The sequence below is a fragment of the Oncorhynchus gorbuscha genome, linkage group LG03 (assembly GCF_021184085.1).
Source record: "Oncorhynchus gorbuscha isolate QuinsamMale2020 ecotype Even-year linkage group LG03, OgorEven_v1.0, whole genome shotgun sequence".
Lineage (NCBI taxonomy): Eukaryota > Metazoa > Chordata > Actinopteri > Salmoniformes > Salmonidae > Oncorhynchus > Oncorhynchus gorbuscha.
Window position 1 is genome coordinate 70,610,650 of NC_060175.1, and position 25,782 is coordinate 70,636,431.

The 25,782-nt window shown below is 41.8% G+C and overlaps 1 protein-coding gene across 2 annotated transcripts in view; it reads right to left on the reverse strand.

Annotated features, from left to right (window-relative positions):
- LOC124031824 (paired box protein Pax-7-like) overlaps positions 1–25,782 on the reverse strand; it is a 64,516-nt gene that overhangs the window by 30,748 nt on the left and 7,986 nt on the right. For both annotated transcript variants that reach the window (XM_046343536.1, XM_046343535.1), the window contains exon 6: positions 4,812–5,011. In XM_046343536.1, coding sequence (XP_046199492.1) covers positions 4,812–5,011 — 200 coding nt within the window. The remainder of the gene's footprint in view (positions 1–4,811; positions 5,012–25,782) is intronic.

The following is a 25,782-nucleotide window of genomic DNA, read 5'->3' on the forward strand; positions in this document are numbered from 1 at the left end:
ATCCAACCATCCATCCACCCAGCCTCCCATCCATCCATTAACCCAGACATCCAACCATCCATCCACCCAGCCTCCCATCCATCCATTAACCCAGACATCCAACCATCCATCCACCCCTCCATCCACCCTCGCAATAAGACATCTGACAAAGGAACAATTTGTCAATCTTTGGAATTACTTTGTCCAGTGGCCAAACTGTAAACTACATTTGTCCACAATAACTGGTGTGAGCATTACACAAGCACACCATCTTTTTTTAAATGTTATTTTCATGTCCTGGACATTTTTTTTCAGTGACCTTTTCAAAAATGTTATTTGGACTGACCTTTTCAAGCTTTTTTCAAAGCCTCCCAGAATTAGATTATAAGGAAAGTCGCCTAACGAAATTACTGCCACAATTCAGATACCTCAGGCTTTCACATGACATCATTTAGCCACATTATTGACAACAAAAAAAGAAAAATGTCCCTTTTAGTCATGTTTTTACTTGAATCAGTCAGTGAGCTATAAATATGTATAATGGTCTAATTCCCCCGTGGGGGTTGTGCTAAGAGAATGGGACATTGAGCTGACCTACTAACATGGCTGAAAGCTAAACAGAGCCTCTGATATGGACTGCCAACAGCAACCACATCACATGATCCGTGGAGGACCAATCCCACTGTCCCAATGATGTTTGCTTTTCAGACAGGAAAAATATGACACCAAATGCTGTTCGGTACGGAAGTCCAGAGAGGATCACCTCATAATAGAAGTTGTTTTTGTCGAGATCACAAGATAAGCTCCATAAATAAGAGTGGATGCATTGATGATGATAGACCAGAGATGATAGATCAGCGCATCCGTTTGCATTTTGATCAGTGATTAACTCAGGCAGAAACTGCATTCCGTCTGTCAGTTATAGATGGCTTCCAGTTTTGTCTCCAATACAATTTTAAAGACAGGTAAAAGTATGGTTACACTACTATTTTAAACGGATGGAATGTGGAACGTTCCGTGCAAGAAGAGTTAACATTGACATCTCTTGTTGCAGGCTACCAACGAAGGTTTGCCAAAGTTCACCAGGCTATCTATCACCAGACTATAGTATTTCAATCTCTTGAATAGTTTTAACAGGGAGGTTGGGGTCTGTCGATAGCAGCTGAAACACAGTCGCAAAACAATCATTAACAAGTAGTGCAGAAAAATAAAACTAGTAAAAACAGCTGAAGTGGGTCACATGTTGAAGTAGCTAATTACTCCAACATTTCATGTAGGCTACAGTCTATTTGTCACTTCAGCCACAAATGGTGGGCAAAATCTTGTGGTGCTTATTGGTTTATTCGGATCGCCATGAGCTTTTGTCGCAGCAGCACGACAAGTGACAAAACACTAATCGGTGGTGTAAAGTGCTGAAGTAAAAATACTTTAAAGTACTACTTGAGTCGTTTTTTGGGGGGGTGGGGGTATCTGTACTTTACTTTACTATTTATATTTTTGACAACTTTTACTTTTACTTCACTTACATTCCTAATGAAAAGTATGTACTTTTTACTCCATACATTTTCCCTGACACCCAAATGTTCTTGTTAGATTTTGAAGGCTTAGAAGGACAGGAAAATGGTCCAATTCATGCAATTATCAAGAGAACATACCTGGTCATCCCTACTGCCCCTGATCTGGCAGACTCACTAAACACACGTTTGGTTTGTAAATGATGTCTGAGTGTTGGAATGTGCCCCTGGCTACCCGTAAATAAAATAAAATAATTTAAATGGTGTCGTCTGGTTTGCCTAATATAAGGAATTTGAAATGATTTATACGTTTACTTCTACTTTTGATATGTAAGTATATTTTAGCAATTACATTTACTTTTGATAATATAGTCAATTTAAAACAAAATACTTTTAGACTTGTAGTCAAGTAGTATTTTACTGGGTGTCAGTCATTTTCTATTAAGGTATCTTTGCTTTTCCTCCAAGTATGAGAATAAGGTACTTTTTCCACCACTGACACTGATATACTGATAGACAAGGACAGTCACACTCATTGTAAATACAACGATATACAAACCATATAACTAATTGAACTAATAATGTATGTGTAGACTGTGTGTGTTATAGTGTGATATCGCTTGTATGTGTGTGCGTGGGTTTGTGTGTGTCATTTCAGTCCCCATTGTGTCATGAGATGTTGTTTTATCCATTTTGTAAATGTAATTTTGCATTATGCATGAGTAATTGGAGATTGGAGTTCCATGCAATCATAGCTCTGTATAATACTGTGCGTTGCAGTGAATTCGTTTTGGACTTGGGGACTGTGAAGAGACCTCTTGTGGCATGTCTTGTGGGTATGTATGGGATGTTATCTCAATGACATTCAATTTAGCATCAAAATAAAGGCGCAAGTTTAAGTATGTTCCACCTGAGCGAGTCTGACCACAAGTCAGAGACCACTATGATGACACACCAAATGGGTTTGATGGATCCATTTAGTTTTCTTCTAATGCCTCTTAAAGGGGAAAGTAATCCAAAAGTAACTGAAAGTAATCAGATTAGTTACTGCGTTTGGGTAATCCAGAAGTTACATTACGAATAAACATTTTGGACAGGTAACTTGGAACTACAACATATTACATTTAGAAAGTAACCTACCCGACACTGCTTATATCCAACTGCAGCACAGTGTGGTACCATGTCCAATGGGAATGAGGTGTCTAAAAACATGCGTTGTTTGCGATTGTTCGCATTGGATGGTCAGAGACAAAGAACTATCTTGTCATGTCGCAGTAGACTGGAGGTCCTGAAGTGAAACACTGGCTGCAGGGAGGGGTGAGAAAAGAGTGAGGACAGGACTGACGGCTAAAGGGGAAGACACTCCTGGGCTATTCTTTTCCCTCTTCTTCTTCCTCTTCTTTTTTTTCTTAAAACAAGCCCTTGATTGATTCATGTTTCTGGTGGTGGACTAGGGGCTCCCGAGAGAGGGTGAGAGATCCTCTCTAATATGCAGCGAATTTTACAAGGAGCGGTGGGCTTGAAAGTGGTGGGAAGAAACGATCCCAGCCAAGAGTGAGAAATCCATCAGGAATGCAACCCCAACTTGTCTCCCCCCAAGCCCCCTTCTCACTCGGACCCAACAGCTGTTGCTATAACTCCACTGTATTTTCCCTTCAGTGTTACTTAGAGAAGGAAAAAGGAAAGCACAGAGAACAGAGGAGGTGTCAAAACTGTACTTAAGTGCGAAGAAAGAACTGCTCTCTGGCCGGCTTGGAACAGCTGAAGTCTTACGAGACCCTTTACGTATGTCGGAATGAAAAGATTGGACGCATTTGATAAATACGAAACGGTGTGCGAAAACAATAGGCTTGAAAATATGTGGACGTGCGAGAAGAACGAGGATGGTGCCAGAAAATGCCAAAAGCGGTGGCAATCCTGGCTGAGAATCCCACCCCCCCCCAAATCCAGCAATAACACTCATCAACGACAACTGGGTGCCAAAGAAAGCCAACAAACACTATAAAAACACCATTGACTACTAAAAACCTTAAACACTCCATAAACATTCAGCATTTAGCATGGTGCATAGGCCCACTCCACAGGCTAGTCATACAGTAATATCAGTAATAGCTTTAGTTCCAAGACGGATGAAAAGCAAACGGTTTCCCAAATTGAAATTGAATAAATGTTCTATTAATTTTACAGCCCCCCCCCAACCCAATTAAAGAAGGAAGGCCACAATGATGAAACATCCCCCCCCCAAATTGGCACAAGCACAGCTATTTTGCATTCCGTACCCCTGCATTACAGTAGACCTGATGACATTGTGTTGTGCTCTCAGACATCTCCCCTTATGGCTGACTCTCACACTGAAAACCATACTCTCTCCCTACAGAGAGGACTAATCCTATAGGGTATCGTCATCCACGCTGTGCTCTCTCTCTCTCAAGTGTTGAGGAGTAGGTGCTGGCTCTGACACGCTCTTCTGTTGTTCTTGACCCATAGAATCTCAGACAAGAAAGTACCACATGTGGGACTTCTGAGCTTGTGATTAGTACTAGTATAGAGGTGTGTGTGTGTGTGTGTGTGTGTGTGTGTGTGTGTGTGTGTGTGTGTGTGTGTGTGTGTGTGTGTGTGTGTGTGTGTGTGTGTGTGTGTGTGTGTGTGTGTGTGTGTGTGTGTGTGTGTGTGTGTGTGTGTGTGTGTGTGTGTGTGTGTGTGTGTGTGTGTGTGTGTGTGTATGTTTAACTATTCTTGTGGGGACAAGAAGTCCCCACAAGAATAGTAAACAAACAAAAATTTGACCAACTGGGGACATTTTGTTAGTCCTCGCAAGTTCAAATGCTAATTTTAGGGGTTTTAGGATTAAGGTTAGAATTAGTGTTAGAAACAGATTTAGGGTTAGCAGCTATGATTAGGGTTAAGGTTAGGTTTTTGGGTTAAGGTTAGGGTTAGAGTTAAGGTTATTGTAAGAGTACGTGTTAGGGTTAGGTTTAGAGTTAGGGGTAGGGAAAATAGGATTGAATTGAATTGTATGTCCCCACAAGGTTAGCTGTACAAGACTGTGTGTGTGTGTGTGTGTGTGTGTGTGTGTGTGTGTGTGTGTGTGTGTGTGTGTGTGTGTGTGTGTGTGTGTGTGTGTGTGTGTGTGTGTGTGTGTGTGTGTGTGTGTGTGTGTGTGTGTGTGTGTGTGTGTGTGTGTGTGTGTGTGTGTGTGTGTGTGTGTGTGTGTGTGCGTGCGCGTGCTTCGTGAGCAACTGGAGGAGCTGGAGAAGGCTTTTGAGAGGACACACTACCCGGACGTGTTGGTGTGCGTGCATCTACAGCATGTCCTACCTGTACACGGGCCTCTGTGAGCTTGGTCCTCTGGGCCAGCTCTTCTCTGGTGTAGATGTCGGGATAGTGTGTCCTCTCAAAGGCCTTCTCCAGCTCCTCCAGCTGTTCGGCCGTGAAAGTGGTGCGACTGCGCCTCTGTTTCCTCTTCAGGGGAAGGTCCGGCTCCGACTCCACATCTGAGCCTTCGTCCATACGGCTACCTGCATCGGGGACAGAGACAGACAGTTGGTCTTCTTGTGTAATTCAGTCGACTGATGGACACCGTACCATACTGTTGAAGTGAAATGCAGTTCAGCAGTCAAAAATATTTTTTTACGTTGCTTTTAACACATTTATGGCAGTACCACTCCATTGAAAATGCATTTGACTATGTGATTTCTTTATTCGGGCTGTACATTCTTGGTTCTTGGCTATGATGATGCAGATTGTTGACATGCATGACTGGTCATAGCAATCAAATGTCCAAATGACCTTTGTCATGTCATAGTATACAATGCCCCGTTTACATCATTGCACCTCCCATGTCATACAACGAAGCAAACCTCTAATTAACCATTATAGCAGGTGGCATATCAAGGTTGTGAAAGCATTACGACAACTTACGATGGCGAACATGTATTCAAATGTACAGTTTGAGAATCACCATATTTGAATTTCAAGTACTCTATATATAAATATATATATAATATGTCTACCGAAATATTACATTCAAATTGACATTTAAGTCATTTAGCAGCCAAGCTTATCCAGACCGACTTTGCAATCAGTGCGTTCAGGTATGTGAAACAACCACCTATCACAATCAAGTAAAACCTTCAAAAGACAATTCAAACGTTCCTTAAAATAGCAGTTTTCCACAGTTTCAAGTTGACATTTTAGTCATTCAGCAGACTCTCTTATCCAGAGCAATGTCAATGCATTCAACTTAAGTGGGTAAATCAACCACATATCACAGTCCTTCCAAGTGAAACCTTCTTTAAATGAGCCGCTATCTGCAAAACCAGGGCTAGCAGTTAAAAAGGCAAGCGTGGGTTTGAGTGCAAGAAAGACGTGTTAGTAACAACCATGGAGAGATGTTGTTCACCGAAGGAGGCAGTGGTTGATACACGGGGAGGATGGCTGTGTCCTCCAGTGACATGCCCTCCTATGGCTCCTCTAAAGGGAATACGACTGTATTTTCTTCACTGTGTGGTTATTTATATGAGAGCCTTTTCTGTCAACACAATCCGGCATCAGTACACAGAATGCCCTGGGGCGGGTAGCTCCGATTGGAGGGGGGCGCTAATCTCTCCAGACCACCTTGGCGATCCGTGTAGCACTATTCTTCCACCATGGCCTGGGGCGCAACGCGACAACAAACTGGCAGTGTGTAAATATTGCCAATATATTATTGTGTGGCGGGGATTGAATGAAATCAGTGCCACACAATATACAATATACCCATGCTGGTGTTTTAAAATAACCACAGTGACAGATTATCGGGTAAATACAGCCATGGGTTTTAATTACGGTTCGTGGTTGGCGTTGTGCTGGGGTAGAGCATGCAAAGGATAAACTGCGAAGATGCGACGCCATTGTTTCCAATGAAATGTGTAAATCGGGGTGCAAATAGAGCAAGTGGCTACTGGTAATGTGATGCCGTGTGCATAGAATGACATACATCATTTAATAGGATCTCTGTGGCCGTATGTATGTACACCAGGGACAGCATGAGACTTCACAGTGGTGAGGTTCCATACAGTCCCTTGTTTGTGACATATTTGTTTACGAACAGGCTGTTTGAAATTAAATGTAGGCCATTTCACCAAACACATTCATTCAGGTTGGCCAGTTGGACATTGAATGTCGACACACTACTCAAGACACTGTGCTGCTGTCAAACCATAATAATAATAATAATGCATTTTTTTAACTGTATCAAAAACACTCATGTTCAAAGTGGACACAGTGTACACTTGAGTACACATTGACAGTCAGGTCTGTCCGCCGCCCAGCCCTTGCGGACAGCAGAGAGGGTCGACGAGGGTCCCTCTTTCTCATTTCCCTGGGTGTTTAAGGCTATATATATTTATTGACAGTGTTTGGGGGCAGTGAGTGTGCATGAGAGCTGATCCTTCTCCAAATGGCCCTCCACACCCCCGGCCGCCTGAAGAGGCTCAGCTCTCCAGACACAGGGCCCTAATCCTCCCCATTGCTTCTCCCTGCATTTAAGCCATTCCACATTAGGGATGGCTGCACAGCCGCCTCTCGCTGCTCTCATAGATATGCATGGAGCTAGGGATGGAGGAAGGAGAGGGGGGAAAGAGGAGGATAGGATAGGAGAGGGGAGATGAGAAGCAGAGCCTGCCCGGGGAGGAGGGGAGATAGAGGAGGAGGGGTAGAGGGGAGGGGGAAAAGAGGGGTGCAGGTCCCAGGCTGCCGCATCAGTGGCCAGGCGATTATGGGGGGAGTTGACTGGTAGCAATGCTGGCTCTGCAGTGGTGGGGAGAGGGGATGGAGAGAATGAGAGAGAGGAGTGAGGGAGGGAGGGGAGAGTGGGATAGATGAGGGAGGTCAGTGTCCCTGCTTCCTCCTTGTGTCCCTCTCAGCGCTGATATGCTTTAGTACCGTGCCTCTGACCCTGTTTGCCTCCACAGCCTACCAGGACTGGGTCTTGGTCTGGGTCTGGGCGGGGTCTGGTTGGGTTCCGCGTCTGACAGACATGCCTTCTCCCTTACGACAGACTCCTTTCTCTTTTCTCTGCTCTTTCATGGCCTCAGCAACGCAGGGCAGTGGCTGCCCAGAATAATGTTTTAACATTTGATTTATTTACCCATTTAAAAACAGAACTCAACCACACATGTGGATATGTTGCATTTCAAATCATCAAGTGTAACACAATTCCTGTGCTACAGGAAAGGATGGCTATGGAGGAACTGTGACTGGCGCTCAAATCAGACCTCTCCGATAACAGGAAGTGGCAACAGTCAAATGTGGACTCAAACTGGCAGGGTGATTCTGGGCAATATTTCCATACGGATCTCGGAATGACAGCTGTGATTCTACATTTGAGTCACTGTCACTGATTCTAAACTCATTCAGAATGGTTGGGCATACGGGTGGGTGAGTATGCATGTCTTTGTTTGTGCGTGTGTATTTCTGTGTATGCATTTGTGTGTGTGTGTGTGTGTGTGTGTGTGTGTGTGTGTGTGTGTGTGTGTGTGTGTGTGTGTGTGTGTGTGTGTGTGTGTGTGTGTGTGTGTGTGTGTGTGTGTGTGTGTGTGTGTGTGTGTGTGTGTGTGTGCGCATGTGCGTGTGCGCGTGCGCGTGTGCGTGTGCGCGTGCGTGTGCGTGTGCGCGTGCGTGTGCGCGTGTGTGTGTGTGTGTGTGTGTGTGTGTGTGTGTGTGTGTGTGTGTGTGTGTGTGTGTGTGTGTGTGTGTGTGTGTGTGTGTGTGTGTGTGTGTGTGTGTGTGTGTGTGTGTGTGTATGTACCATGTGAAACCTGGGAGGTTTTCGAGGGGCAGATATGATGAGAAGTGTTGAGGTACTTGAGAGGGTTAGCAGGGCTGTATAGTAATAATGTGTCAGCCTGTGCCTCCTGTCTGCTCCTTTCTAGTGTTCTGATGAAAGCCCTGGGGGGACAATTGAGAAGTGCAGAACCTGGGTGTGGCATGCAACTCTTCCAGCTCTCACGCCAACAGCACCAATAAACTTCAACACTGCGAGAAAAACAACGCTGCTATGCAATTAAAGGCTTCAAAATACATCGGTAATGATACTTGACACTTGTAAATATAGTAGTCTTACTCTGAATACAACTGTCATCAAGACACATAGGACGGGAGTGATGCAAGCAACTCTGGGGATTAGTCATAGGAGTCTGTGGGTGGATGCACATTCATTCTATGCATTTGTTTGTTCATGTGACTGTATTCCTATGAAGTGAAGTGAAGTGAAGCGCCACAAGAAAAATAACCAAACCCACAAAAAATAAAGGGCTCATCAACCTGGTTTGGACTCTGGGCAGGCTCGTGGTTTAATTAAACAAGGAATTATGGGATTAGATGGAGACTCTCATTACAGGCCACTGGAGGAGTCTCACGGTGGATGTCTTTTTGTCTCTCCCCCATCCTCACACCCCCCTACACAGCCCCAAAAGCTCACGCTTGACAATTCTCAACAGATTACATGTGGACGCAGGACATGAGGCCGCATTAATTAAATAAATTCCTAGTGCCAATTTCTCTTCACATAAAGATATTTTTTTTTTTAAGTGGCCCATAGATTTTCAAGTAAAGATCTACACATACATCGTATATATCCCTTTGTTGTTGTTTTGGGGGTGTTGGTGCAAAGCGATTTGCTGTTAACTCGCCATGACAACATTTGAGGCTGGTGCAGTGGGCCAGCAGATCACTTTCCAGAGGCACCTTGGAGTGCTCGGGTGGCTGGTGGCCGCAGCCTTTCGTTCCACAGACGGCATGGAATTTATTTGTTCTCTTCTGCATGATTTAGGGGGGGGGTGGGGGAGGGGCGGAATGGCACAGTATCCATCCTCTCTTTGCATCACTTTGTTACTCTCTCGCTCTCCCTCTGTGTCGCTCTCTCACCCTCTCTATTTCCCTCCCTCTCTCTCTCCTTTTCTCACTCTCTCTCTCTTCTCCCCCCCTCTCTCTCTCTGTGTCCCTCTCTCTCTGTGTCCCCCTTTGCCCCTCTCCCACTCTCTCTGTCATCCCACATGGTTATCTGTGAGAGGATTTGGCCCGATGTCAGAGACCGATCTTCTTCATGTTTGGAATCACCTTCAGACCCCCACTTCTCTCTCTGTCTCTCAAATGTATTTTTCTATGTTATTGTGTGTTTGACTAAACAGAAGCTGAGGCGACGAATCTTAACATGCAACGAAGAGGCTGGCAAGGAGTTCCACCACCGCATCTCCACACTGTGTCCTGATCTGACGGTAACAACCTTAACGCCGCTGTACGCCCAGTATCACATGACCGTGGCGAACAACGACCGCCGAATGAAACTAAATAAAGTTTGACAGCAGCCCACTGGAACTGGAAGGTCAGCGCCTCTCTGCCGATAATGGAAAGGGAGATTATGGTAATGAAGCAGACGCTGCTGGCCGATAGAGAGGCTCAACCTGGACCTCATCTTTGTCTCCGCCAGATCCCATGATTGGCATGCTAGGTCTTATCACGCAAATAGGACCATGGCGAGGCAGACGAGCAGACCCCCCCACCCCCAATACAGGGGGACAACGGGCGAATGTGCCACGGCATAAATAAAAGACATGCTGCCTTCCACAGTGTTTTGGTTTCACTACGAAGAGCCAGTCGGTTACAGAAAGTGCCAGGGCTGATTATAATGGTGACAATTTTGCCTTTTGAATGGGATACATACAGTGCCTTCAGAAAGTATTCATACCCCTTGACTTATTCCACATTTTGTTGTATTACAGCCTGAATTCAAAATGTATTAAATTGATTTTTCCCTCACCCATCTACACACAATACCCCTTAATGAGAACGTGAAAACATGTTTTTTTTATTTTTTACAAATCTATTGAAAATGAAATACAGAAATACCTAATTTACGTAAGTATTCACACCCCTGAGTCAATACAGCGATTACAGCTGTGGCTCTTTCTGGGTAAGTCTAAGAGCGTTGCACACCTGGATTATACAATATTTGCACATTATTCTTTATCAAATTCTTCAAGCTCTGTCAACTTGGTCGCTGATCATTGCTAGACAGCCATTTTCAAGTCTTGTAATAGATGTTCATGCCGATTTAAGTGAAAATTGTAACTAGGCCACTCAGGAATATTCAATGTCGTCTTGGTAAGCAACTCCAGTGTATATTTGGGCTTGTGTCCTGCTGAAAGGGGAATTTGTCTCCAAGTGTCTATTGGAAAGCAGACTGAACCAGATTCCCGCTGGTAGTTTACCTGTGTTTAGCTTTATTCTGTTTCTTTTTATCCGAACAAACTCCCTACAATTAGAAAAAAGTATTCCAAATAGTTTCTTTTTTTGGTTCCAGGTAGAACCCTTTTTAGTTCCAGGTAGAATTATTTTGGGTTCCGTGTAGAACCCTCTGGGAAAGGATTCTACATAGAACCCAATAGGGTTTTTAACCTGGAACCAAAAAAGGGTTCTTCAAAGGGTTATCCTTTGGGAACCCTTTTAGGTTCTAGATAACACCTTTTTTTCTAAGAGTGTAGTCCTTGCCAATGACCAGCATACCCATAACATGATGCAGCCACCACCATGCTTGCATTTTTTTTGCCATTTTTAGTTCCTTATTGCAAACAGGATGCATGTTTTGGAATATTTGTATTCGGTACAGGCTTCCTTCTTTTCACTCTGTCATTTAGGTTAGTATTGTAGAGTAATTACAATGTTGTTGATCCATTCTCAGTTTTCTCCTATCACAGCCATTAAAATATGTTACTGTTTTAGAGTCACCATTGGCCTCATGGTGAAATCCCAAACTGATCTCATAGTTTCACTTCGGGATTTTACATAATTGGATGAACGTCGATGTTTGACCCATTAATTCCGCGTGGTTACAGGGTTCATTCTGTGTGATTACAGGGTTAAAACAGAAACAACTTAACAGGTAAAGTTTAGGTATTCATTTCAAGTGGTTAAGGTCAGGGCTGTGGATTGGGGAAAGCATAATTTGCATTTAAAAAATTTTTTAAATGATGCACTGTTTCCATTTAGTATCCTCAAGTACTCTCCCTGCTTCCTAGACAATTATGAATTGCCATGGTGCAGTGGTCTAAGCAGCACTCTCTGGCACTGAGCAATGTGAGTTTGAGCCCAGAGCAGGGCCACTGTTTTTGGTGAGCGCCAAGGATGGCATATATCAACATCCTCAGGATCTTTTCAAACTTCTGAAATCAGAGTGTGTTCCTAGTGACCAGCCTGGAAATCGCTGGGCAGTTTCCTTCCTCTCCAGCAACTGAGTTCGGAAGGACGCCTGTATCTTTGTAGTGACTGGGTGTATTGATACACCATCCAGAGTGTAATTAATAACTTCACCATGCTCCAAGGCATATTCAATGTCTGCTTTTACATTTTTTTTTACCCATTTACCAATAGATACCCTTCTTTAAGAGGGATTGGAAAACCTCCCTGGACTTTGTGGTTGAATCTGTGTTTGAAATGCACTGCTTGACTTAGGGACCATACAAATAATTATATATGTGGGGTACAGAGAATAGGTAGTCAATAAAAAAATCATGTTAAACATTATTGTTGAACATAGAGTGAGTCCATGCAGCTTATTGCGTGACTTTGTACACATTTGTAATGATTTAGACTTGCCATAACAAAGGGGTTGAATACTTATTGACTCAAGACATTTCAGCTTGTCATTTTTAACATAATTCCACTTTGGCATTATGAAGTGTTATGTGTAGGCCAGTGACACACAATGTATTTTTAATCTATTTTAAATTCAGGCTGTAACACAACAAAATATGGAAAAAAAGTCAAGGGGTGTGAATACTTTCCGAAGGCAGTGTATAGCACATAAATATCACATTCTACTTTCGTTATACACACATGCACGCACAGAAACAAATCTCATTAACACTTAGGGTCGAAAAATTAAAGGCAGTTCTGCTATTGTTGAAGTCATCTGGGATGATTAAATAACGATAGCTGTAATTCCATGTGAAAGTTCTGGGGAGAGTGATAAAATGTCAGGGAGGCTCTGCATTTATCACCAAATTAGAGGCTAATTAAGTATCTGGGAGTGTGTACACCCCTCCAGGGTCCAAGGCATTCTCCAATGCCATATGTTTGCACACAAAAAAATACATTTGCAACCTTCCCCTCTAATTGAGGAATCAATCTGAAACAGGAATCAAAATGAACATTAGCTCAATTCTCTCATTTGACTCTAATTAAATAAGCCTGTTCATTAGCTACATTGGAGGCTGGTGTTTCCCAGTGGGATCATATTGTTGTGATAAGAGCAATCAATTGGAGATTCTGCTGCCTGTTTGGAAGTAGTGTGAGGAGGCAGCTAGCGCTTTGCTTCACCACGGACCGTACTGTACTGACCATCACTTAGCTTCTGGTTTGTGAAGTCCAAAGGGATACAGAGCATGACTGTCTTTCTTTTAGTGTCAGTGACGCAAATGCCATTGACACATTGTCTAGAAAGATAGCGTACAGTTAGTCACCCATGTAAAGTAAATGAACTATTAAATATAATACATAGTTCTTGATAGGGCTGTCAAAAGATTAAATGTTTTTTTTTATCAAGTCAATGGCATTGGTTTTCTGTGGGTAACTACGATTAATTGCAATTTTTTTTTTACATTTCAAATTTGATCCTCGTGAAAGATGTTTTTATTTGAAACTAATCCATTGGTTTGTTGGTACAATATATTTTGATTATAAAAATGAAAAATCAACTGTATTCTAAGACACTAATTACGTATTCTAAGACAATAACAGCCAGGTCTGATATAAAAGTTAATGTAAAATATCATACAGCTATTAGCTATACAGCTAAGTAGCCTAAGCTACTTCTAATCAATGTTCAACATGAAATAGTCTCAAGCTGTTACGGTACTAGAATTGGGATCATTTGCTTTAATCGTTTGACCTGAATAAGAACTACAACCAAAACAGTAGCTTAATGGAATGGAAGTTCTGTTCTGATTAAAATCATTGTGTTGAATTTTGAGCCATTCAGCCATCCTCGTTTGGTTAGCTAGCTAGCGAACGTTAGCATAACTGCCTAGTATACTTCTGTGTAAACTCATTTTTTACTGTTATCTAAAGAAACGCATGGGAAAGTGTTTATGGTTCGAAGATTTCCTTCGACTTTGTTGCTCAAAGCTAAGCGCATAGTGGTTGATTTCAACACCACAAGAGAGGCAGACAGCTCTACAGAAGCTGCTAGCCGTAGAGACCGACAGCAGTGAGCGCTTTGTGTGATGCGCTCAAAAGGGTCCATGCGGAAACTCAGACTGGAAATGCATGTTATTAAATGCGAGAGAAAAAAATTGACGGTGTGAAACATTCCAAAAGTTAACTACAATTCAAATGTTCACCTTGACAACCCTAGTTGTAATACTACAGAACACATTTTTTTTACACACAGCATATCATGCCGTCATATTGTATTCCCCTACACGCCAGCTTATAATATGTTTCGATCACCCTCTAATGTCGCTGAGATCATTTTATTATCATTATTGACATTTGTGTGGGTATTATTAGCAGTGTATCATGAGCATGTTGTCTACATTATGTAGGTACCTTGTAAATAAACTTCTCTGCATTTATCACCTTAATTACTTTCATGGACTTTACATCAAGTGCGCATGTTTGTTCCCACAAGAGACGCGTCTAATGTAAAGTAAATGTAAACATTGGTGAAACATCCATGGTTTGTTGACTGTTGACATGAGTTTGTTCGTCCCGGACGTCGGCCAAGACAGAGGGACAATGAGCGACAGAGCTCTGGAGAGAGCAGCATGCACTCATTATGGGTCATTCTGAAAATCATATTAGTTCCAGTATATTTACAATCAAGGCCTGCTTTCAGTTTTACACAAGCATTGACCAGTTTCAGCTAACGGAATAACTCCACGCCATGCGTCACTGTCTACAAAGTTTTTATTTGATTTGATTACTTCCTCAAGAATAACTGTGTATTGTCGCTGTATATTTCCTGAACAAGTTTATCCTTATGCGTGTGTGCATTTTGTTGCCATTGTGCAGCCCTTCTCTTTGTCTGACAGTTTAAAGAGGGAGAGAGAGAAAAAAAACACTGTACAAACAGGCCATTATGCTGTGCTATCTCTGACATGCATCTGTTTCTCCACAGTCTCTCAGGCCTTGGGGCTAGATTTATCCAAACCTGCGCCCCCCCATTCCCTGCAAGTTCACTGTACTCACTGTCTACAGAACTCCACAGTGGATTGGATGGGATGCAAGAGAGGATGGACAGGGGGGGGGGGGATCAGGAGGATTCACTTGCTATGACATATAAATTATCTTAATGGTCATTGCATCAAATTCAGGCATGTAATAACAATGTTAATTCTCAAAGTTCTCTCTTTGGATTCACATTTGTCTCATTGTATGGTTGCGGTAATACTAAGAAGAAGAAGAAAACAGCAAGAAGCAAGTGAACAAGAGAACAATCTCTTGCTTCCACAAGAAACAATTAGGCCCCTATTCTTTCTTTTTAAAATGAAAATAAAAAGTAACGGAGGAGAGATGATGAGTGATGCTCGTTTAGGGGTCTTGTCATGTTCCTGAAGCGGACCCCTTAAAGAAAATAATAGTGTCCGCCGCCTCTGTGTGAGGGACTCAGGGCCTCCGAGTCCTTTCAGGCCCAATAGAGGCAGCACCTCAGGGGGCCGCTTGGCCCTGAAAAGAGAGCCTGACAACCCACCGGAGCTCCGTGGGGCATCAATAAACGCTGACATATTGACTCTCCTTAGCCGAACAGCACACCTAAGTGCTGACTGCATATTAAACCATTAAAAGGTTGGGAAAGAGCATGGACTGCACCAAGTGGGTTGGAGGGCGGGTGGGGTAGGGTGGTGAAGGAGAGTTGCAGGAACGTAGGCCTGGTATATTGATGGGGGGTGGGAATTTGGCACCTGGAAGATGTATGTGTTGCCCAATGTGTGATGCATCTCTATATGGCTCATTTAATAGCTAGTAATTTAACAACAACATGTAGGGCTTCAATAGATGTACAGTATTTGATTATAATAGGACTAGAGACTTATGGGAGTACTGTGGTTTGCAACAAATCATATCTCTGTATCTAAACCTCACATATAACACATACTGTACAGTCATCCTGACGTGTACAGCTGTGTAACCACTCACACTTTCATTGAAGAAAAATGCCCCCTTCCAACTGAATCATTTGAATTTGCTATCGAAACTGTGAACAATGACCACCCATTTTGAAAGGAAGTGCTGAGCTAACGTCGTCAACAGAAACTGGAAAGAGTGCTCATTTGACCTGCCAGAAATAGGAAGGCTGCTTGGCGTTTGAAGAGCAGGTGTCCATTTTCAACAGATCTCCCTCTCTGTACCCGACGGTGCTCTTTCATTTCCCGATATAAAGACCTCGCTAATTGAGGTCAAAGCGAAAGTAATAAAATTATGAAAGAGCCACAAAAGGGAAGCTGGCAAACTCTGCCAATTGGCATCGGACTCTGATCCCCCAACAAACACCCTCAAATCCAAGCGGACAATAAATAGGCCAAACTAAACTGATGGAGAGAGTAGGACCATGAATAAAAACCACAGACACTCCAAACAGAGTATTCAATATCCAATAAATAAGCCATCATCCCACAGTGACAGCAACACAATGGCCATCATTTAGTAAAAAACACAAACATGTATAGTTACATCAAATCATACAGTGAATGGTGGCATAGGTTGTAAGGTTTTGTTGAATATACAGTATTTTCAAAATGTAGACTAATTCAATAGTTTCTAATGAATATTCATGCATAGCTTAAAATCCACACACACAGACACACTCCTAACACCAAATGAGTCCCCCATCCCAACACCAAACTTAAGTTTTTCCATCCAAAATCCACAATATGCTGTTAACATTTCAGAGAATTCATTATATCATGGATATCATCATCACACACACAAACACACACACACACACACACACACACACACACACACACACACACACACACACACACACACACACACACACACACACACACACACACACACACACACACACACACACACACACACAACACGGTATAGGCTAGGACACAGCGCAGCCCGGCTCTGTCCTCTCAGTAGATGCTGTATAGAACTGGTATTGAACTCAATCTAGCCCTCACAAATGTGTTTGCCTTATCAAGGCATTACGTCTTAGCAAACTAGCGGTTATTAAATGCAAAGTCTTTATCTGCTCTCTCTCCCCCAGCTGTGGCATGCATATGTCTCATTTACTGATAGAAAACGGCCTTATAAATAACAAAATGCTGACTGTCAATATAACCACAGAGTTAGATTATGATGGGGTGGAAATATAATACTCAAGACAAAGCTATATTAGAGATATACAAATGCAAGCCCTTAGTGGACAGCTCGGGGCTTAAAAAAGAAAATGCCAAAAGTTTTATAAGAGCAAAGAATAATCTTATTTTGAATAAAAGCAGATTAATAATCATAGAAAAGGGTTTTCTCCCCCTGCAAACAAAATAAGTGATTTCGACTTGTTGAGTCTATTTAAAGATTACAGTTAAAAGGTGCTTTGAAATGCAACCCATGTGTTTATGTGAGAGGGGGAGATAGCTGAGAGCTTGATCTGGTGCCTTTCTGTTGGGAGTGCATCCTTTAAAACCAAGATGAAAAATCAACAGTGTGGCAGCTGTCCTTTTCAAGCAGATCTGATATCCACTTGGTGAAACATTGGTCAAATCAAGTCTAAAACAGGAACGAGAAACTTGTCTATCACTTAGGCGGCTCAAATTCAATCGCATGTGTAAATAAATGATGAATAAAAATGAACACATAATGACTTGTGGGAATCGTAAGAAAGAAAACTACTCCCTTTTGGCAGACACACCATGATAGAATGAATTCTCTAAAATGTCAACAGCATATTGTGGATTTTGGATGGAAAAATTGAGTTTGGTGTTAGGAGGGGGGAATCATTTGGTGTTAGGTGTGTGTGTGGAGGGGGGGGGAATCAGCATGAAGGGAGAGTGCCAGTGGATGCATAAGTAAGCCCATTAGTAAAAACTGTAAGACAAGCCCCCTGTTTGAAGCTGGGGGAGAACAGCCTCACCCTCTCCCTCCCTCCCTCCTTACCACTCTCCTGCAGCTGGCCTGCCCTACTGTTGTTCACATACTGGCCACCGCATTCACTATTCAAGTCGGTGGGGAAAGAATCTGAGCAAATTTCTGATTTGTAACACTCTGGGAACATGTTTATTGTCTTTGTGTGAGGGCAAAACACACATATAAATAAAGCAAGGGCAGAGATCCCGGGGTGAAGATGCTAAGGAGCAGAAAATGGGAGATTTTATGGCCATAAGTGGCGTGGGCTAATGGTGATTTTTAAACTATTGGACCATGGTGTTAACTACTAATCAGTGCTGTGACACTGGCCAAATGCCTTTGTACTTAATTATATATGTCATGCCCCCATTGTCGTGGAATTAGCCCAAAAGGATTGTTGTTCATTTTAAACATACTTCTTGGACAGAATGGAATGTAGACATTTGTCTAGCTACTCACTAATCAAGCACACACAATGGCAGAGAGCAACTTTTTTATATAAATAGGTGACCGTTGTGAAGTAATACTGAAATCATAAAATTGGTTGAAATGTGTTTGTCCTTCATAAAAATGGTTAACACTGTCTTAGGCCATGAAATGGGAGGGACTTATCAATTGAATGCATAAAAGTGAGCCCAATAAATATTTCAAGGAAGCAATTATATTGGGTTATAGAAAATCTCATCTCAGTTCACTGCTGCCTTGCAGACAGTTGTGGTGGAGAAAAGTGAAGATGAGGAAGAGTTAGGTGGGGTGTTAATGGGCAGAGGATGACCTGGCTGTAGCCTCAAGGCCAGGATAAGTCAGCACCACAGAGACCTGTGAACCCAGCCAACTGAAGTAAGCTTTGCCACTAAATGTGTTTAGCGTCAACCATTTTGTGAAGCAGTCAGGGCTCTCAGGAACGTTATTAAAAATAGTTGTTTGGATCCTAGATGCCGATCAGACGAGCAGCGCTCCAAGCCACGCTGTATTCATCGACACTGGTACGCCTGTGTCTGCTAGAAGTTCCATCTGAATTATCGCTGCGTCTCCATAACAATATCGTCATGTTCACGTTGCTGTCCAAATCATCTCTTGTATTTATCTCAGCTCGTACATTTCCCCTCGCTTTTAGTTTGGTACAACAGGAGTTAATATAAGCCACGCTGTCTGCCTGTCCGACCCCGAAAAGTATTTCACTCTTGAAATGCGATCTCCCCTGTACCATTTTGCAGCTAGTGTACTGTCATTCCTGGTGCAATCTTTGACGAAACTGAGTTACCTGAAGTTGACTAGCTAGCTAGTAAATGACAAGAACTTTGGTCAGCCTGTATAGCAAAAATGTTTTTTTTTAGTACGGGCGACCAATCCTTTTTCAAAAATGAAATGTTGCTAACTATGCAAAAATAATGAACGACTAGAGCGTCTGTAGCAACATGGCCAAAATAACTAACGACCAGATGTGTGTTCGGATTATATCTTCTAGTGGAAGAATGTCATTTCATTAAAATTGTATCAAAATAACATTTTTAATGAAGATATTTCATTCATTGTTATTTGAATATGTTGGCAACCTTTTTAAAGCTGCAATAAGGCACACGGGTCAGTGCGATGTAATGAATATAGACCCATGTAAATGGGTTGACTGTCCCACCACTTTGCCTCAGGCCAAACAATGCCATTTACCTGTGAGTATATTCATTACATAGTGCCTCTTGTGCCTTATTGCTTAAAACAATCATCTGTAAAAAAAATGTCCAACTTCACTTCAAATGAGCCACAAGCTAAATGTAATATGCCTATTGGTTAGAGTCTGCTGTGGCAATCTTTGGATATCCTAGAATACAGACAGGTGTTGGTTACCTTAGTTTCCATCGTCCTTTTATGACTGCCTAGTAAAACAAGTGATCTACTCCATAAGCAAGCAGCAGGTTTTAAGGGACAGGTTTACGGTGAAATAAAAGCTTTTAATTTGAGACGCCTGTTTGCACTCCTAACTGATTGACCCACGCTCCTCCACTGAGATGTAGAATCACACAAAACAGCACAAGTGAGAAATATATCAACTCATGTCCTCACAAGTATCTTCAAATAAATATTGACAATCCAGATAATATACACAGAATATTTTTTTCACAAAGTATATGGGTATTTAAAGGGGTTTGACACCATCAAAACTAAGTACACTATGTTTATATTACTAGAGAGCGGCACCAAACATATCAATCACATTGAGTAATTCTCGAATTGTTTTTAATGCAACATTTGCCCACTTTTTAAATAACTGCTTAGAAAACACACTAGGAAGTACTCATCTTTTTTAAAATAACCCCTTTTTGCGAGTGATCCCAAGGATTCAAGGAGAGCACTCTTGTGGTAGTGAAAAGAGAGGCCTCTTAAAAAAAAATACAAATCATCAGTTTGAACAGAAACTGACTCAAACCCAGCCACCAATATGGCTGTCCCCAGGCTTCAACACCCAACAACACAGTACTGTCAGCTCTCCACATGACTATGGCAATATATCTTCATAAAACAAACAGACAGGGGGTTGCCCAGTAAGCCAGACTGTAGCCTAATAAATACATTTTCATAGTACACAAAGATAGCTTCCAATTCACTGCCACTAAGTTCATAACAATAACAGCAACAGTTGACACTGACAGGAAATATAAACAACAAGTGATTGGGAAATGTGTGAGAGCAGAGTGTAACCGAGGGGGCTCTGTTTGGAAAACTAACAAAGTATTGATATTTCTTCTCCACTTTTGTTTGCTGCAACGTCATCCTCTCTAATGGCTGTTTCAGAGGGTAATCTCGCCCTAGTCTTGTCCCTGCTCCACGTGTACCCCCTTGTGTTGTCCCCTAAGATCCAGCCCGCCTTACACGACTTGGTTGAACAGACGCCCAATGACCACAGGCCATGGAGACTGATTGTGTTGCTAATTGTGACACCTGCTAGGGATGGCTGCTATAGGCTGTGTCCGCAGTGCATTCAGACACCCCCCAGGCTGCCCAGGGTCACCTCTCCCGGGTGGTGCCCACTTAGGGAGCATTGGGCCTGGGCTGGATACACTCACAAATCATAGTCCCCGATTAGGTTGTAGGCCGGGGTGGAGAGGGTTTAGAAACTTTAGTCAGTGAATTTCGTAAGAGCAGTGTTTCCTCAGGCTGTTGATTCCACAGTCACTGCTCAGCAAGGTTCTAGCTGGTAAACATAATTTAACATTCCAAGAGAAATGGTTTCTTTGCAATTATGTTCAACGACTGAACCCAAAGCGAACCAACACACTCACTGACTGATCTGGCAAGCAGGAACTACTGCTTGGACTGAGAACAAAGTTGTTTCGGCTGAAAGGAATACCATCATCGCTAAAAGCCACTTATCACCCATTCAACCTGCATGTGGACGAGAAATGCTCCGGTTCATACCGTGAAAAAGCGAGGGAGCATAAGTAAAACGTTTCTCTCTCCCTCACTCTCTTTTTCATTGCGATTAGCATATTTCTCTCAGTGTCGTGACACCTGCTGTCCAGAGTGGGCGTGCGGAACACAAGGCTTTACTTCAAACACAAGCAAAAAGATCAGCAAAAACCAACGCTTTGACTCGACCAGACCAACCAACCCCCAGATTGGAGCCTTCCCACTGCAGATGTACATTAATGCATGGAAATACCAATCGGCACCGCAGCAGCACCGAAGAGTAAAACCCCTCCTTTTTCAACATGGCTGTCGTCTAGCTCGATTGTGTCAGTTTGAGGGAGCCCATTCAAACGTATTCATGCATCTGCCTTTGAGGCTCAATGGAAGCTAGTTTATAAACTGTCAGCCTGTTTGCTTGAAGCCTTTGGTTTGCATTGTTTCCTTCCCCTTAATAAACTTTTGGAGGAGTTCATCAACTCGCCTGAATAGCCAATGGTGTGGAGCCAAAGACACAAAATAACAGACGGTTCTCTATCCCCATTCACTTTTTTTTTTCTTTCTTTCCCTTTTTAAGTGACTGCTTGTATATCAATAGACTGAGTGGGTAGACACACATCAGGGGGATTTCAGGCCAAACCCCAAAAAATCTGGTTTAGCTACAAAGAGGCTTCTAAAAGGCAAAACACAAACAGTTGACGTTTAGCTCCTTGGTCACTGACACAGAGGGAGTTATGAACTATAACGCAGATACAACCTGGATAAAATCGACAATGAGTCTCTAACTTTAATGTGTGTTCTCCTGAAAGTACAGTTATATCACGCAAACAGACACTAATGATTGGGCAGACAACATACACTTGACATGGCCTAGCAAGATAGTTCGGACCTTGTATTGCATAACCTCAATCTCTCCAGAATGGTAGCTTTGAGTGTACAGTGATAAAGTTAGGGTGTAAAAATACATCATTTGAATTCAAGTGAATATAAATGATTTGATGGTTGTTGGTTAAATATATTCTCACATATATTATTTAGGATGGCATGTAAAATAAGTGGCACAAATGACATTCATGCAAAGACTTATATAGAACCATTAATCCACTTTCAAACCTTTCAACGGCTTCAAGGTTTATTTTAGAAGAAAATGTAGGGGCTTAATGGTTGCTTAATCTCTATATATTTAGGGTCATTTCATACCCAATTAGAATGGATTTGTGCATTTTGAACAGCGTTTGCTTTTAGGGAGTCGAATCCTAGACAAATACACTTGTAAGAATGACTTTCTTGTACCTGTGTCGACAAACTAAGATGTCATTATTTGCTTACAGGTCCACCTGGGCAAAAGTAACGTGGTTCCCTTGGTGTGTGAGATAACTTCAATTTGAACATTTCATATTAACATTCCTGTCTGATTCAATCCTGTTTCTGTCACTTTGAACTTGATCTACGTTCTTGGAAATGGGCCACAGCAAACTCACAAATATTAACTTGCACAGAGTGAGCTAGGTAGACGTACCAAAATACCATTTCCCCAAAAACTTTCATTATCAATATATAATTCATATTCTATCATGTAAAGGTTTGATTTACATAATAATGATAATAATAATCAAATGTTATTTTAAAGATGTTATTGCAGGTGCAGCGAAATGCTTATTTGACAGATTTTTTAAAATACTACTAATAATGTTATGATAAATTATACTACGGTTATTAAATAAATAGACCGTTATTATCATTCACCAAATTATAGGCTACTGTAGGCTACTTTAAAAGGGTAGGCTATATGGGACGTTCTTAACAGCTATGCTAGGTAAACTCAGCAGTCTCGACCTTAATTAACCTTGTGCTGCAATGTTCTCATAGTATGAGGATATGGTTTGAACCTGAGCATTGAGAACTTGTTATGGTCCAGTTACTATAGGCTGAGATGAAAGGGTTTAAGATACCTCTCCTACCGTGGGCCGTCTCCCTAGGTTCCCCGGATGAATTACATGAGAGAGCGAAATGAGTTGGATTTAACTGAAGGTATCCAGACCCCAGGAGCCGCTGTCAAATCCCCACACATGCGGTGTCTAATAAACCAGTCATGCACAAAATATCAAGTTAACACAGCAGACAGGCAAACGAAAAGGAAACCACTGGTCTTTATTGCGTGGTCAAAACTCATAGGCTATACTGTAGGTGGTGGTTTGGTCTGCTTTTCTTTGTAGGATACATGCCTGGTCTTAATGGTGCAATTTGAAACCGACGAAAAAATGTAGATTAGTAGAATCTGGCGATGTTAATTTAACATGTTTTACTCATAGATACGATCCGGACCTATTTTCTAAATTCTGCACCATCAAAGCGTTATTCGGTGGGCTATTATGAATGGCCTACTTGTCATGTCATTTTCGATTACTATATGTGTTTGGTGCAATATTTAACTGATTTATATTTTATTGATAAATCCCCAAAATGCCCCATGAGTAAAGTAGGCTACTTCTAATTTGACAAAACACCCTCGATAACCCTGCACAATAAGACAACTCCAAAATTCACGATGCGTCTCACCAAGGGATCAATTAACCGTCAAAACATTCGGTGACATTGTCAATCCGTTTGTTTAGCCATATTTGTATAGTTTAAGATTTTTGTGTTTTCCTTTGTCCCATTGGCTATCATTTGCAAACGGAGCTTAATGGTTGCCCAAGGCTTCTGACTGCCCTGGACCTCGTTTTGCTCATTTCTGCTTTGTGAAATGCTTCCCTTTTGTTCACTGATCAGTCTCCCATTGGGTCGCCAAACAAGATTCTTGGCATTTGTCGGCAAAATGAAAGCAGGATTAAGGAATGGCTACTGAACGCTCTATGGCAAAGAAGTGGGCTGCTATTCTCGCTTTCAAAACCGCTTCCCAGTTTAGTTGCCCCTCTTTATATATTTGTTTTCTCAAAGACGCCATTGATGAAGTTGGAAGTGATGAAGAATAAAAGGAAAATCAACAAGTAGCCCAAGCTCTATTTTTCTTACTACAATAGTGACAATATTTGTGCTTCAGTTTGGTCAAATATATTTAAATATTTTCAATCATAATGCGGTTATAATTATACATTAAATAACATGTTTATTCAATTTGACATAATACCAGACTAAGCTACATCTGAATTGAATTAAACATTCGATATCAGATATTAATATAGACTATATTAACTCATTTTCATAGTTAAAAGGCATATAGGCGTGTATATTTGATGAACGACCATGCACGACTAAACATAAGCCCATTTCCTCATCAACTGATGAGCGGTCTTCATTTGGGGTCAACAATAGTTCCTTGGCCTTCCAATTTTATGGGCAGCGTACAACAATAGACTGATGGCGAGTCGTGGTATCAAAAACACTATTTGTGACACCACATAGGAAGCCCGGAGGCCAATACTTTTATTGGTGTCAGCAGGACTTTTCCCTTGTCGTTTGTCCGATTTGTTCCTCAGATCTTGCAGGGCCATGTCCCCCACCAAGCTCCCTAGTACATCCCTGACCCCAACCAACTAGAAATGTTTGTCAATGTAATTGTTGTCAATGACAAATGGAAATGAAATGCAACATTATACATATATTTAAAGTAAATGTCCAGTGTTTCGATACATAATGAAATAGGACCTATAATTAATTCGATTATGAGCAAAATCATTTTCCTTCAAATAAATGGTAATTAATTATGTTAAAAAGCAGCTTTGCTGTGTTGAAATGGTGTGGGCTGTACCCCAACAATAGAATGGTGTGGATGTATATTGGTCATTAAAAAATATGAACGCCAGTAGACCACTGATTGGCCAGCTCAGCCAATGAGGCAGGATGACATCATTCTCCATGAGGAAATAGCAAGCATTTTTTTAAATGGTCTGTTTGAGATACAAGTTTGAGATGGAGTTTTTGAAGTGTTTCATCTCCAATTTATGCTTTGACCACAAATACGAGTATAAGACAAGTCAACAACATTATTTGGGTATGAGTTAACAGAATATGAACTTTTAAAAGTGAGATTTTCACTGGACAGTTAAGCCTACTTTAAAGTAAAATGAATAACTCCGTGAAAGTTCTACACCTTGAGATTTGGTGAATGTTTGGGTAGGGGGGAGTTAATTCCTTTAAAGTTATTGAGCAGGAAAGGATTATGTACTTGCCTTTATATGAGGAGAAAAAAAATCCCCATGTAGTCTACAGAAGACCTTGGAATTTTCCTAAGTCGCCCAAAAGGGGAGATTGTCCCTTTAAATAACCCACCAGAGATTCGAGAAGTATTCGCTGCTGGTAGTATGTGCACTCGTATAGGCCCTGTCCCACATGGCAAAAGTGCTTTAATTAATAGACAGGCAGGCTTGAAAGCAGCACTGGCAGTCTGTAATATGATGAACTCCCATTGTGGTGGTGTCACCACAAATGTTTCTGATAAGCAAAAGCACCCAAGGATCAAAGACTATAAGCCTCTCAATTTCCTCTAGCCGCTTCTTACTTTTCCTCACCTACTTTTTTCTTCCTCTCTTCTCTTAAAATGTCTGAAACACACAACACGAAATCCCCTTCATGAAAACCCCAGGGTCTGCCCCAGGTTAGCGGGTCACCCAGAGCATTGGGGTATAATTGCACATTAATATTCGACGTGATGAAGAGGCTTACGCTAAGATCGTTCTTTCTCTAGATGTCTTATGTCTTATGAATTGACAGGACAAAATGTGTCATCAATGTAAGATTTCCCCCTGTCCATTTTGAAAATGCG